The sequence below is a fragment of the Hemitrygon akajei genome, chromosome 14 (assembly GCF_048418815.1).
Source record: "Hemitrygon akajei chromosome 14, sHemAka1.3, whole genome shotgun sequence".
NCBI lineage: Eukaryota > Metazoa > Chordata > Chondrichthyes > Myliobatiformes > Dasyatidae > Hemitrygon > Hemitrygon akajei.
The window spans coordinates 84210618-84224707 of NC_133137.1; the positions used below are offsets into that span (position 1 = coordinate 84210618).

General features: G+C 44.6%; 1 protein-coding gene across 14 annotated transcripts in view; it reads right to left on the minus strand.

The window, feature by feature from the left end:
* celf2 (cugbp, Elav-like family member 2) overlaps positions 1-14090 on the minus strand; it is a 1088079-nt gene that overhangs the window by 369493 nt on the left and 704496 nt on the right. Inside the window, exon 1 of one of the 14 annotated variants that reach the window (XM_073066511.1) lies at positions 11148-11505. The exons of the other annotated variants lie outside the window; for them this stretch is intronic. Within the exon in view, the coding sequence (XP_072922612.1) occupies positions 11148-11218 (71 nt within the window). The 5' untranslated portion in view covers positions 11219-11505. Of the gene's footprint in view, positions 1-11147; positions 11506-14090 lie in introns of those variants that run through there. 14 annotated transcript variants of the gene reach the window in all.

Sequence of the window (14090 nt, forward strand, 5' to 3'; positions counted from 1 at the left end):
GTCAGGTGATCTGCTGCTCATTTCTTGTCTGGAATGACAGGTTGAAAGTTGTACGTCTTCCTCCACCCACCAGCTCAGGCGATTCCCAATAGCTTTAACCACAGTACAGCATAGGAACGAAACCTTTGGCCCACAATTTGTATTGAACCAATTAAGTTAATGGCACCAAGTTCCTTCTGTCTGCACATGGTCCACATTCCTCCATTCTCTACCTGTTCATGTGCCCTATCTAAGAGCCTCTTAAACACTTCTATCATTTTTTCATCCATCAACACCGCTGGCAGTGCATTCTAGGCACCCAGCACTGTGTAAAAAAAAACACATGACCCACACATCTCCTTCAAAGTTCTCCCTCTCATCTTAAATGCATGTCTTTTAGCACTTGGCATTTCAACCCTGGGAAAAAGATAGCAGCCATCTATCTGTACCTCTCTTAACATTATAAACTCCAAGCAGGTCTCTCCTTAGCCTCTGCCACTCCAGAGAAGAAAAGCCAAGTACGTCCAACTTTGTCTTATCGCACATGCTCTCTAATCCGGACAGGTTCCTGGTAAAAAAAAATCTGCATCCTCCACATCCTTCCAACAAGGGAATGAACAGAACTGAAAGCAGTGCTCCAGATGTGGCCTAACCCGAGGTTTATAAAGTTATAATGTAATTTCCTGATTCTTGAATTCAATGTCTCAATTAATAAAGTCATGCCATATGTTTTCTTTACCAAGCTACCAACTTTTGATTGTGTGTGGGCTGCACGGTAGCGCAGCAGTTAGCACACTGCTTTACAGCATCAGCAATCACTAATCAGGGTTCAATTCCTGCCGCTGCCTGTACATTCTCCCTGTGACCACACAGGTTTCCTCCCGGTGTTCCCTGTTCCTTCCATGTTCCAAAGACGTACGGTTAGGGTTAGTTGTGAGCATGCCATATTGGCGCCAGATGCTTGGCAACACTTGTAGACTGACCAGTACGATCCTTGCTGATCTGATACATTTCGCTGTGTGTTTCTATGTACACTCAGTGGCCACTTTATTGGATACACCTGTACATCTGCTTGTCACTGCAAATATCCAATCATGTGGCAACAACTTTATGTATAAAATCATGAAGACATGGTCAAGAGATTCAGATCAAACAGCAGAATGGGGAAGAGGTGTAATCTAAGTGATTTTGACCATGGAATGATTGCTGGTGCCAGATGGGGTGGATTGAGTATCTCAGAAACTGCTGATCTTCGGGAATTTTCACACACAGCAGTCTCTAGAGTTTACAGAGGATGATGAGAAAGACAACAAAAAAAAATCAATGAGCAGCAGTTCTGTAGACAAAAATGCCTTTTTAGTGAGAGAGGTCAGAGGAGAATAGCCAGACTGGTTCAAGATGATAGGACGGTGACAATAACTCAAACAACCACACCATGTGACCACAAATATACACTCAATGACATTTTATTAAGTGCAGTAGGTACATGATAAAGTGGCCACCAAGTGTATATGCGACAAAGCTAATCTTAACATCTTAATTTTGCGCATTACCAATTTCAGGGAACTATGGACATTGACCCCCAAGATCCCTCTGTACATCAGTTGCTCTGCACATCATATACTAAACCAAAACTCCTTGCCTGAATTGGAAGACCCACCTAGAGTAATGGTGTCACAATTAAGTCATTCTGTAGAAGTCACTTAATGGGAGTCAGATTTCCCCCAGATGGGTAGATTATTCATCTTATCCAATTGTTCCCATTAAAACTTTCATTAGGTAAACACAGCAAATTGCATAGGGGGTGAACGAGTTTCCATTCTCATTAACTAACTGCTCATCTATATTTATACTGCCACTGCAGATAAAGTCAATGGGTCCTTCGGGCTGATTCATAATTATCAGCATTTTCACAAGTGTGCAAGAAAGAGTAATAGGGGAAGAATCAGGCGTGTGGGGAAATAGATTAATGATTTGCATGCAATGTTTGTTCATCATCTATATTACTTACACTGTACATTAACAATGGAATACAAAGGTCCAATTGTCATACTGAAGGGCTTTATTAAGGAGTAAAAAAACATACTCGGCATTCTCTTGAAAAATTATCATAATTAAACCCACTCCCTTAGCCAGGTTTAAACTATTTGCAAAGCTTGTCAGCGAGAAGGTTAAAACAGTATCATATTCATCTTGTGAAATAGCAAGCCTGGCAATCAGTGGGTGTAAAATTTCTCAACTAATTAAGCAAAAACAACGTTTTCCAAAATAAAAGGGCTGGGCATGACCACTTTGCAAATTGTTAGCAACGTAATGGCTGCTGCTCCTATCTAATGAAGTTTAATTTCCAACAAGCACTTTCTCTTCATGTAATTCATTACAGGAAGATCCACTCCACTGTGTAACAACAACCCCTGTGAAGACAAAATGCAGTACAATACCTCCTCCTACACCGAGTCTGCATTATCTCATCCCAGGTACTCAACGAATGCAGCAACATTAACTTGCATATGTTCACTCAAAGCAAACATCCCATTTATTTATTTCCTTCTCTTGATACTTCTGCCCTTCCCTTTCCCAAATTTTAAAAAAAAATCTTTTTATTAATTTTAAACAAACATAAATGAAAAATGAATACAGAGAGTTTGAGAGTACATAATAGGTTAAGTATACATTCAAATAGATGATAATCCATATATAACCTCCCAAACTCATAATTACGAAAAAAGGAGTAAATAAGAAAAAAAATCCCCAAAAAAGAAAAGAAAAACCTAACCAACAAGGGCCATTGCATTATGTCAAATATACACAGTAGCGTCAATAGCTCTGTACCTACATCCAAATAATTAAGGATAAGAGAAGCAGGGTTTAGGAAAAGTCAGTTTAACTCATATGAAAATGTTGAATAAATGGTCTCCAAGTTTCTTCAAATTTAACTGAAGGATCAAAGACAACACTTCTACCCTTTTCCAAATTTCTCACCTCCTTCTGGGAAAGTGCCCACTCTGGTCTCAGGTCCCACGGGAATGGATGTGCCAGCTGTTGCCCAGTCAAGTGGCCATCACTCAGGATGAAGAACCAGCAGGTTATTCAACAGCTCTGATCACAGGCATCACCTAGTTTTACCAAGGGGCAGCAGGAGGAACTTTTACCTGAGGGGCAAAAGATTCTGCAGATGTGGGGAATCTTAAGCACCCGCCCCACACACACAAACATTCTGGAGTTCCTCCAGCATTTTGTGTGTGTTTATACATGCTACAAGGCCATTTTAAAAAAAGGGCATTTACAATGTGTTTAACCATCACTTTTCTTCTCCTTACCTGCCCATCACCTCCATCTGGTGCCCTTTCTTCCCTTTCTGCCATAATCCCATGTCTTCCCCTATAGATTCCTCGTCAGCCCTTTACCTTTTCCACCTATCACTTCATTCCCCCCATCCCTACCCACCGACCTTTCCCCTCAGCTGGTTTCATCTATCATCCGCCAGCCTGTACACCTTTCCCTCCCTCCAATTTATTCTGGTTTCTTCCCCTTCCTTTCTAATCCCGATGAAATATCTCAGCCCGAAGTGTCACTCTGCTTGACCTGCTGAGTTCCTCCAGCATTTTGTGTGGGTTACAATGGTTTCAATAGTCCTGAATCTCAATAATGATGACAGAGTTACAATGGTCACTACTGTTAGGAGAATGTGAAAGGTTAGACAATAACACAGCAATAACAAAGGATAAATTCACACACATAACATTCTGACTTTGACAAACTAACCCTCAGGGTTAAAGGAAGTATTTCAGTGAAGAGAAAGCTCAAACACACTTATCTGCAGACTTGTGCATTCCCAATATCCACTTGAGAAACACATTTGTTTCTAACGGCTAATGAAATCTACAGCCACTCAAAGGTGTAATTCGAGTTAATCTCTGCACCAGTGACCAGCAGACGATGTGTACACACTACTTCGAAAAATTTCCCGACAATCACATTTGCTTGAGATAGTGAGCCTGCTAGGCAAGAAGTCATTTCAGTGAGCTAATATTCATTCTCAAAAAGTGTGGCTGACTTCTGCCAATCCATGCATGAATTCCACTTAAACTTACCCATTATTACCTCGATCTGCACTGAGTGCTGCCGGCTAAAGCTGCGCTCACAAATGGATCGGTGACGGCTCCTGTGAGACTTCACCTCAATGTGAAATTCTAAAGTAGACCACAATGTAGAAAATAAAGGGTGCAAAAGCAGCAGCAGGGGAAGAGGAACATGCACTGATTCCACAACAGGAACAGTTATCACCCTTGAAACATCAGGCTCCTGAACCAGAGCGGATAACTTCACTCAACTCAACACTGAACTAATTCCACAACCAATGGACTCACTTTCAAGAACTCTACAACTCATGCTCTCAGTATTATTTATTGGTTGTTTATTTTTTATTATTATTGTTTTTTTTAAAATATTTGCAATTGGTCTTCTTTTGATCTTTGAAGTTTGAAGTCTTCCAGGTGCATTTCCATAACACTCTACATCCTCTATACCATTCATCATTAAATAAAGCATTTGATAACAACAAGAAGAATGTAGTTTGTTAAACATTTGGTGAACTTTCAAAGTTCAAAGTAACTTATTCCTGAACCTGGTGGTGTGGGACCTAAGGCTCATATACCTCCTGCCTGATGGTAATAGTAAGAAGAGAGCATGGCTGGACGATGGGGGTCCTTGATGATGGATGTTGCTTTCTTTTGGCAGCACTCCTTGTAAATTTGTTCAGTTGAGCTTAATTTTGTATTTCTGTTTCTTGTTTGGAATTCCTTGGAGTCAAGGATGATGTAAACTTGACCTTGGATCATTGACCAATTCCACATCCAGTGCATGCATTGACAACACAGCATCAGTGAAGGAATTGGGAAGATTGGGGAAGACAGGTGACTCCCAATCAATTAGTCTATTGCACAGCAAACCAAAAGTTAATATTCTCATGGTCAAAGACTGCTTGAACTAAAGGACCGCAAACTGAGCAACTTCTCCCAATAAAAGCTGGATCATTTCTCCAGGAAAACACTGTGAATGGAGGATAGTACAAGCAAATTCAGTACATAAAATCAATCTCAATCACTTCCAGCAGTGCGGTACTAAGACAAATGGGAACAGCTTCTTCTCCTCTGCTTTTTTGAAATTCTGACTGGTCCATGAATTAATGTCACCTTGTTATTCCTTTGCTGTTTTAGAATAAAGAACAGTACAGCATGGTACAGGCCCTACAGCCCATGATGTTGCACCAACCTTTTAACCTACTCCAAGGTCTATGTAACTCTACCCTCCCTTCTAGGGTGAACGTGGAGAAGACATTTCCAATCGTGGAAGAGTCTTAAACCAGAGTACAGACTCAAAATATGAAGGTACCCCTTTGAAACAGAGGAGGAAGAATTTCTTTAGCTGGAAGGTGGTGAATCTGTGAATTCATTGCTAAAGACAACTGTGGAGGCCAAGTCACTGGGCATATTTAAGGTGGAGGTTGATGGATTCTTGATCAGTATGGGCACCAAAGGTTATGGGGAGAAAATTTGTAGATTTTTTTTTACGTCTTTGCACCTTACTGCTGCTACAAAACTGCACATTTTGCGCCACATGTCAGTGATAATTCTCATTCTGATATGCAGGGATTACTCTCTCTCTTCATCTTTTAGAAAATAAGTCCAACTCAATCATCTACAGCATCCTTTCACCCATCCCTACATTAACCTTCATTCTTCCACAAACGTTCTCAACCCCAACAATAGCTCCCTCACTGTATTACTGTGACAGCTCCATTTCCTTTAATGGTGCCTTTTTTCTGAACAAGATTTCCAATTAATGCTGTGTCACTCAGTGGGAACTCAGAACTCATAACTGATGGCCAAACCAATGACACTTGCATCCTGTCAGTCAGGATAAAGCCTGCATTGTTGACAACTTTGGACTAACCTACAACATTATTAAATCTGTGTCCAAACACAAATGCTGGGGATAATTTACTTCAATTAACCACCCAGCTATGGGGGTTTTTGCCATGAAAATAAACAAATAGCTGGCACAGGATCAGAAAGAAAAACACGAACAATAAATGTTCCTAACTTTACAATGCAAATGAAGCATATTTGACAAAAATCAACACCAGACCACTGGTAAACTTCCTTGGGTAATAAAAGTAAGAATTCCAGCCAAACCAGTCGAACGGTTGACTATCACAAGCCATCTTGAAAAAGGGAAGTAAAAGATCAACTGAAAAGGTAATCGACTCTTTCTCTTAAGGAAACTACATACTAAGTGGCTACTTTATTCGTGTCACCTGCTCATTAATGAAACTATCCAATCAGCCAATCATGTGACAACCACTCAATGCATAAAAGCATGCAGATGTGGTCAAAAGGTTCAGTTGTTGTTCAGACCAAACATCAAAATGGGGGGGAGGAGACCCTGCCTTGTGTAGCTGGATCCTGAACTTCCTGTCAGATCGCTGGTAGGTAGTAAGAGTGGGCTCTCTCACTTCTGCCCTTCTGGGCTGTGTCCCAAGCCCCCCCCCCTTTACTCTCTGTGTTGCCCATGACTGTGTTGCCACCCACAGCTCCAATCTGCTTATTAAATTTGCTGATGACACTACACTGACTGGCCTAATCTTAAACAATTATGAGGCAGCCTACAGAGAAGAAGTCATCACCCTGTCAATGGATCTGGGTTGAGAGGGTGAACAGCTTTAAGTTCCTCAGCGTAAACATCACTGAGGATCTCATGAGGTCTGTACATACCACTGAGCGGTGAAAAAGGCACAAGTGCCTCTTTCACCTCAGACAGTTGAAGAAGTTTGGTAGAGGCCCCCAAATCCTAAGAACTTTGTACAGGGGCACAATTGAGAGCATTTTGACTGGCTGCATCACTGCCTGGTGTGGGAACTGTACTTCCCTCAATCGCAGGACTCTGCAGAAGAGTGGTGCGGACAGCCCAGCACGTCTTTAGATGTGAACTTCCCATGATTCAGGACATTTTCAAAGACAGGTGTGTAAAAAGGGCCTGAAAGATCAATGGGAACCCGAGTCACCCCAACCACAAACTATTCCAGCTGCTGCCATCTGTGAAACAGTACCGCAGCGTAAAAGTCAGGACCAACAGGCTCCGGGACAGCTTCTTCCACCAGGCCATCAGTCTGATTAATTCATGCTGACACAAGGTACTTCTGTTATATTGACTATCCTGTTGTACATACTATTTATTATAAATTACTATAAATTGCACATTTAGATGGAGTCGTAACAAAGATTTTCACTCATGTACATGAGGGATGCAAGTAATAAAGTCAATTCAATTCAATTCAATTCAAATGTGATTTAAGTGACTTAACTGTGGAATGATTGTTGGTGCCAGGCAGTGTTGTTTGGCAGGAGATCAACAGTTTCTAACAGACTCATTTTCACACACAACCACCTCGAGTTTCAACAGAATGGTGCAAAAAAGCAAAAAAAAAATCCAGAGAGTAGTGGTTCTGTGGGTGAAAAGGCCTTGTTAATGAGAAAGGTCAAAAAAGAATGGCCAGACAGGTTCAAGTTCACAGGAAGGTGACAGTGCCTCGAATAACCACATGTTACAACAGTGGCGTGGCAGAAGTGTATCTCTGAATGCCCGATACATCGGATCTCGAAGTGGATGGGCTACAACGGCAGAAAACCACAAACGTACATCCATCCAGTGGCCTCTTTATTAGGTATAGGAGGTATCTAATAACGTAGCCTTCGAGTGTGCGTATATAAAATCGATATAGATCATATTTGTATCAACGATTATATCAAACCTTGCTGATTTGATTTGAATTGAATCAAATGACGCATTTCACTGTCTCGATGTACACGTGACAAAGAAACCTTTCATCTTTGTACCCCCCCCAATGATGTCCAGATGCTCAAAACTTGCAGAGATACACAAGCGCGTCACCAGTCAAGCCAAGATCTCAGCACGAAAGTAGTCACTTCCTCATCTTTTGCTTTTCAAGCAAATTCAAAAAGCTGTTTTTCCCCAATACCACCCCCACAAACCTGTGCCAAAACAATCTCCTCGAAGTTAAGCTGTCTGCGTGGAGTCTAAACGGAAAAGAAGAACACCAACATCCATTTATGAAAGACTCAAAGCTGAGATGCAGGTCGATTTGTTAGTCCTTCTCTCTCACAGCTGAGTGAAAGAAAGTCAGTTTATCCTAAGAAGGAAGTCACTGAATAAAAATCAGAAGATATGCAATGACAGCCTTTCCTGTTTTCAACAGGTCCCACTGAGACAAACGGCAGCTGCCTGTCTGTTTTGGAAACATATCCTCCTGTATACTGGACGAAAAGAATGTTCCACAATTCCCAACTCATTCTCCGAGCTCAGATAGTGACTGCTCCCCAAATCTGCTCCAGCTGCATCATTCCTAATGAATTTAGCAGTGAGCAAGCACAGATCTTTTGTCCAGTAACCCCAGTACACACTGATTTGAGGCGACCTGGGACTTACACATTTTACATCGACTTAACTGGGTTACAACCCTCCTTTTCCACAGATGTTTAGGCTCACTGGAGTGAGAATGGGCAAACTGATCCCGCCCCTGCAGCACACAGAAATGGCCGAGAACGTCAGGGAGGAGGGGTACAAGCAATCAAAATTTTGGACTGATACCCTTCATCAGGGCAGCAAAGGAAGACAAAACAAGATGGTGGAGGAAGGGTAGGAAGTACGAGCTGGCAGGAGGCAAGAGAAAGGAAAAGCGGTGGGAGAGGGGGAGAATGAAGTAAGAAGCTGGGAGGTGACAGGTGGAGAGGGTAAAGGACCAAAGGAGGAACCTATCTGAAGAGGGCAGCAGGCCATCGAAGAAAGGAGAGGAGTTGAACCAGAATGGGGAACGGACAAAGAGAAGGAAGGAGAGGCGAAAAACTATAAAAGGTTGGAGAAAATAATGTTCATGCCATCAATTTGGAGGCTACATAACAGAATATGAATTGTTGTTTCTCCCATCTGAGTTTGGTTTAGCCCATTTGACTAGTATTTGCAATTGCTTATCGGAGAATGTTGCTCACTAGACCTCATCTACTGTATAGGCTCATAAGCCTACCTGGTGCACTGAGGGAAGGTGGGAGAGGTGGTGCATGGAGAGAGGTGGTAGGGGAGGAGGAGGGGTGGTGCAGAGGGAAGGAGAGGGGGGATAGGAAGGAGGAGATGGTGTGCAGAGATGGGGAGTGGGAGGAAGGGTGGTGTGCAGAGAGAGAGGGGGAAGGAGGGGGTGTGGTATGCGGTGAAAGGGAAAGTGGGAGGAAGGAGTGATATGCAGAATGAGGGGCAGGGGTAGTCATTTCTGGAGAGGGTAAGGGCGTAGTGTCTGGAACGGGGAGGGGAGGTGGAAAAGGAGGAAGGGAGGGGTGGTGTCTGGCAAGAGGGGAGAAGGGGATGACATGTGGAGAGAGGAGAGGGTGATGGGGAGAAAGGGGAGAGGAAGTGTCGAGTGAGGGAGTGGAGGTGGTGGTTAAGAAGATGTGGAGAGAGGGAAGGGTTGGAGGCAGGAAATGGGGAGGAAGGGGGAAAGAGGGGAGGGGAGGGGAGGGGAAAGAGGGGAGGGGAGGGGAGGGGAAAGAGGGGAGGGGAGGGGAGGGGAAAGAGGGGAGGGGAGGGGAGGGGAAAGAGGGGAGGGGAGGGGAGGGGAAAGAGGGGAGGGGAGGGGAAAGGGGGGAGGGGAGGGAAGGGGGGGAGGGGAGGGAAGGGGGGGAGGGGAGGGAAGGGGAAGGGGGGGAGGGGAGGGAAGGGGAAAGAGGGGAGGGGAGGGGAAGGGGGGGAGGGGAGGGAAGGGGGGAGGGGAGGGAAGGGGGGAGGGGAGGGAAGGGGGAGGGGAGGGAAGGGGGGAGGGAGGGAAGGGGAAAGAGGGGAGGGGAGGGGAGGGAAGGGGAAAGAGGGGAGGGGAGGGGAGGGAAGGGGAAAGAGGGGAGGGGAGGGGAGGGAAGGGGAAAGAGGGGAGGGAAGGGGGAAAGAGGGGAGGGAAGGGGGAAAGAGGGGAGGGAAGGGGGAAAGAGGGGAGGGAAGGGGGAAAGAGGGGAGGGAAGGGGGAAAGAGGGGAGGGAAGGGGGAAAGAGGGGAGGGAAGGGGGAAAGAGGGGAGGGAAGGGGGAAAGAGGGGAGGGAAGGGGGAAAGAGGGGAGGGAAGGGGGAAAGAGGGGAGGGAAGGGGGAAAGAGGGGAGGGAAGGGGGAAAGAGGGGAGGGAAGGGGGAAAGAGGGGAGGGAAGGGGAAAGAGGGGAGGGAAGGGGGAAAGAGGGGAGGGAAGGGGGAAAGAGGGGAGGAGGGGGGTCGTGGAGGGGAAGAGAGGTGGAAGAGGGGAGGCGAGGCGGAGTGTGACGGGGAAGGGGGGGGGAGGGCGTATGGGCGGCATGCGGACACCCCAGGGGAATACAGAAGTCTGTATTTGGGAGCGTACACCATGACCCGGGCGAAACGAGAGGTAGGAGAGATTCCTGTCCACTCTGGGACATTGGGTGAGGGAGCGAAGAAAAAATCTCACTGATTCCACCCCACCCCCACACCACGGAATACGGTATAGGAAAGGGGTGGGACTCATTATTCGCAACCTCTCCACCGGTTTCTAGGGAAGCAGTTGCTCTCACACGTCCCTCCTCACCAGGAGACTACGTCTCCTTGCCGACAGCCCGCTCTCCCCATCCACATCTCCACCCCCGTCCTCTAGCCAGGGCTCCGCCCGGCCCGGACCCGACTGACCACAGGCGGCTGGGAGACGAAGCTTCACCTGTCCCCTGCCCTCCGCTCAATCGCTCGCTCTCTCTCTCTCCCCTCCTAGCCCGCGGCTCCGCAAGCCTCCCCAACAACACGGACACTAAATAAATGTTCTCCATCTTGCATCCTTTTGCTCACAGTCTCTCTCTCACACACACAGCCCAGAAAGTCTTGCCAATTACATTTGTCCTTTCACAGAGGTAAAACAGCTTCGCACAAACATCCCTCTCCGCAGTTAGACCGTTTTAGCCTCCTCCATTCTCGGCTCACGGAGTCTGGCGCTCTTTTATTTAATGTTAGTATCTCTCTCTCCAAGGAAACTCTTGTCCTAACAAGACACAATTTGCAAGGAGCTGCACGCTATCGACCCTTTTGCAAAGCCGCATTCGGCCGTCCTACTTACAGTGTGTCGGACGTCAGGCCACAAGTATCAACCATTATTTCAGGCAGAAAGTCCAATTGGAAAGAAGTCATGTTTTCCCTCGGCACGCTGGTGGCAAATAAATCGCCCTCGGCGAGTCCGCTTGGACAACTGTTGCCCACAGATCGAGAGGGACAGGTGTGGGAGGCCTCGTTTAGGCAGCCAGTGCGGCAGTTGTCACATATCTCTCCTCTCTCGCTCTCTCTCTCCCCCTCTCTCTCTTTTCTTCAATGAAGATGGGGTGGAGGGTGAAGGAATTGCCACAGATGCAACTGTCTTCAGAACGCCAGGTGCTGAAAGTGGGAGGTGCAACTCTATTCGAAACTGGTGCCAAGCCTAAGAGCTTTTTTCCCCTGAATCCTTTTTGCAGGAACAAGCTCTTTCACTGAATGAATACATTTGGCACGTTTCTCAACACAAACAGGGAAGAGCACTTGTTAACACTTTGAGCGCCGTGGCGGCAGCGGTAGAACACATAAACGCAGCAGATTCCTTACACGCTGGAAATCCAGAGCAACACGCACAAAATGCTGAAGGAACTCAGAAGGTCAGGCAGCATCTATGGTGAGGAACTGAGCCGGTAAGGTCGTCTGTTTATTCCCCCTCCATAGAGGCTGCCAGCCTTGCTGAGTTCCTCTAGCGCTTTGCCTGAGTTGCCTGGGAACACACCATGGGAAATAACTAGATTTTGATTTAGCCTCTGCTGTCAGGATTCAGGAATGACCCACCATCATCACCTGCCAGAATATTTAACTGCCTCTGTTTTAGTTTGTATAAATGGTCATAAACTAACCAATAAATTCAAATGGCACATTATCAATGGAAGGGTATCATTCAAGACCAGGTTGTTCTTACTGTTTGAAACTATTTAGACCGAGTTTCAAAAGAGGAATGGACTTTTAGAAAACAGCTCCATACACAGACAACTCTCCTGAAGGATCTCGATCTCTGAGACATCAACTGTTCATTCCCTTCATAGACATTGCCTGATTTGCTGAGTTTCTCCAGCAAGTGTACAGCACTCTACCCCAAAATTAAAAAAAAACAACTCTACTGTTGAAACCAGACTTCCGCTACTTACTTTCTGTACTTTGTTATTCTCTTTGGTGCGAAGACCAAAAACATTCTGGCGATTTCACTCACCAACCAGTTTAATTTTTAAGATAGAGGTACAGAACTGTAGCAGGCCTTTCCAGCCCAGCGAGCTGCTGCCACCTAATAACACCCATGTGACCAATTAACCTACTAACCTGTACATATCTGGAATGTGTGATGAAACTCAGGTGGTTACAGGCACATGAATTGAACCCGGGTCGCTAGTGTTGTAAAGCGTTATGCTAACCGCTGCACTACCGTGCTCTTGTTACTTTGATCAAATACAACCTTGTTCTGTCTGTCATGTGAATCTCCACCAGTTGTCTAACAATATTCAGTATGATGCTGGAAGAGGTGAAAGGTGCTGATTGTGCCAGAAGTTTTTTCATTGAAGATAAGGTGGTTAAGGAGTTATCTGAATAATACTTTTCATGACTAAAAATAATTATCACCAGATGGATGATGAGGAATTTGGGAGTGAAATTCCAAAATTACAAGAAAAAGAATTAATGGTGAGATGACAAGAGGTTCTTTTGCACAGAAGGCAGGTGAATGTACATAAAGGTAGGAAGAAGTCATGAGAAAATCCCTGCAACCATTCACAGTGAGACAGAGTATTTTAAAGGAAATTATTTGGTTTCTTGAGCAACAAGAATATTAAAGGAGCATGTAGAACAAACTAGAGTGATGAATTGGACAAAGAGTAAAATGATGTGGGGAAAGGTCAAAGTCTGATCAAGTGATGAAAGGTTTTGGGTCATTGTTCATAATTGTACTTTGTAATATGAGGGATTAGATAGTCATTGAAGCTTGCCGATGCTCTGAGCTCCCTCTGCAGCTACACAGGCAGATCTCCACACAAAATGGAAATATCACAGCAAACATGACATTAGCCAGTGCAGGGAAACTCGCGGGTGTTTCTTGGAGTTTCAGGCTGTTTCTATGTTAGATGTCACAAATCATGGCAATGTTTGGGGCCCTAAGATAAAGCAATTGCTTGAAAGTGTTACGTGGAAAGACCGATGCCATAAAAGGAAAATAATTACTGCTTTGCTAGGTAAAGGGCAAAAAGATCTATATAACAGACCATGACTTTCAGAACTGTTTCAATGCACCTCATCAGACAATAGAATGGGGTGTGCGAAAATATTAACAGGCATTTTGCACATAGCAAGTTACCACAAAAAGAAGTGAGCCAACTGGACCAATTAATTGTAAAGTATTCTGATAAATTGAAATAGAGTCTCCGTTTTATCCAATTTTGTCCTGTTAGGGAACCTTAAACAACTTTGCCAGAATTCTTAGCAGCAGTAATTAAAATGTTATTGAAAGATGAGACTCAGACATTCAATCATAGATGAGTAGAAAAGGCAGAGAGATTATTTTTAAAGAAAACCTTATTAATTTTATGTAAATTCCATACTTGTTAATGTGGAATATGAAGGGAACAGAGGAAATCTAATCTGTTTTTCAAATACAGTTTATAATTCTAATTATTTCCACATTAAGGGTGCATTTCTATTAACAATTACATTCCCATGGAGGTAGTTGATGTGATGTGTGTAAATGCAGATGAGTGTGTTCCTATCCACACATGAATAAGCATATATTTTTTGTGTGCCTGCTTATTTTTTTAGAGATGTAGCACAATAATAGGCCATTCCGGCCCAATGAGCCCAGGTCGCACAATTATACCCATGTGACCAATTAACCTACTAACTTGAATGTCTTTGGAATGTGGGAGGAAACTGGAACACCCGGAGGAAATCCCTACACAGTCACGGGAAGAACATACTAACCCAGGAACTGAACCTGGGTCACTGGCACAGT